The sequence below is a fragment of the Gekko japonicus genome, unplaced genomic scaffold, assembly GCF_001447785.1.
Source record: "Gekko japonicus isolate JY-2015 unplaced genomic scaffold, Gekko_japonicus_V1.1 scaffold107397, whole genome shotgun sequence".
NCBI classification, from domain to species: domain Eukaryota; kingdom Metazoa; phylum Chordata; class Lepidosauria; order Squamata; family Gekkonidae; genus Gekko; species Gekko japonicus.
The window spans coordinates 1-402 of record NW_015267627.1 but is presented as its reverse complement, the minus strand read 5'-3'; the positions used below and the strand labels follow the sequence as shown (position 1 = coordinate 402).

The 402-nt window shown below is 66.4% G+C and overlaps 1 protein-coding gene across 1 annotated transcript; it reads left to right on the top strand.

Moving 5' to 3' along the window:
* Nucleotides 1-3: 3 nt before the first annotated feature.
* On the top strand, nt 4-399 carry LOC107125477 (SKI family transcriptional corepressor 1 homolog-B-like; the record flags this gene model as incomplete). The annotated part of the gene is made up of 1 exon (XM_015428896.1): nt 4-399. A coding segment is annotated over one exon (396 nt), but the record flags the coding sequence as incomplete, so codon positions are not given.
* Nucleotides 400-402: the final 3 nt, after the last annotated feature.

Below are 402 nucleotides of genomic sequence, written 5' to 3'. Positions count from 1 at the left end.
ATCGTCTCGCTGGTGATCGACGGGCAGGAGCGGCTGTGCCTGGCGCAGATCTCGAACACGCTGCTGAAGAGCTTCAGCTACAACGAGATCCACAACCGTCGGGTGGCGCTGGGCATCACGTGCGTGCAGTGCACCCCGGTGCAGCTGGAGATCCTGCGGCGGGCGGGCGCCATGCCCATCTCCTCGCGCCGCTGCGGCATGATCACCAAGCGGGAGGCCGAGCGGCTCTGCAAGTCCTTCCTGGGCGAGCACAAGCCGCCCAAGCTGCCGGAGAACTTCGCCTTCGACGTGGTGCACGAGTGCGCCTGGGGCTCGCGCGGCTCCTTCATCCCGGCCCGCTACAACAGCTCCCGCGCCAAGTGCATCAAGTGCGGCTACTGCAGCATGTACTTCTCGCCCAAC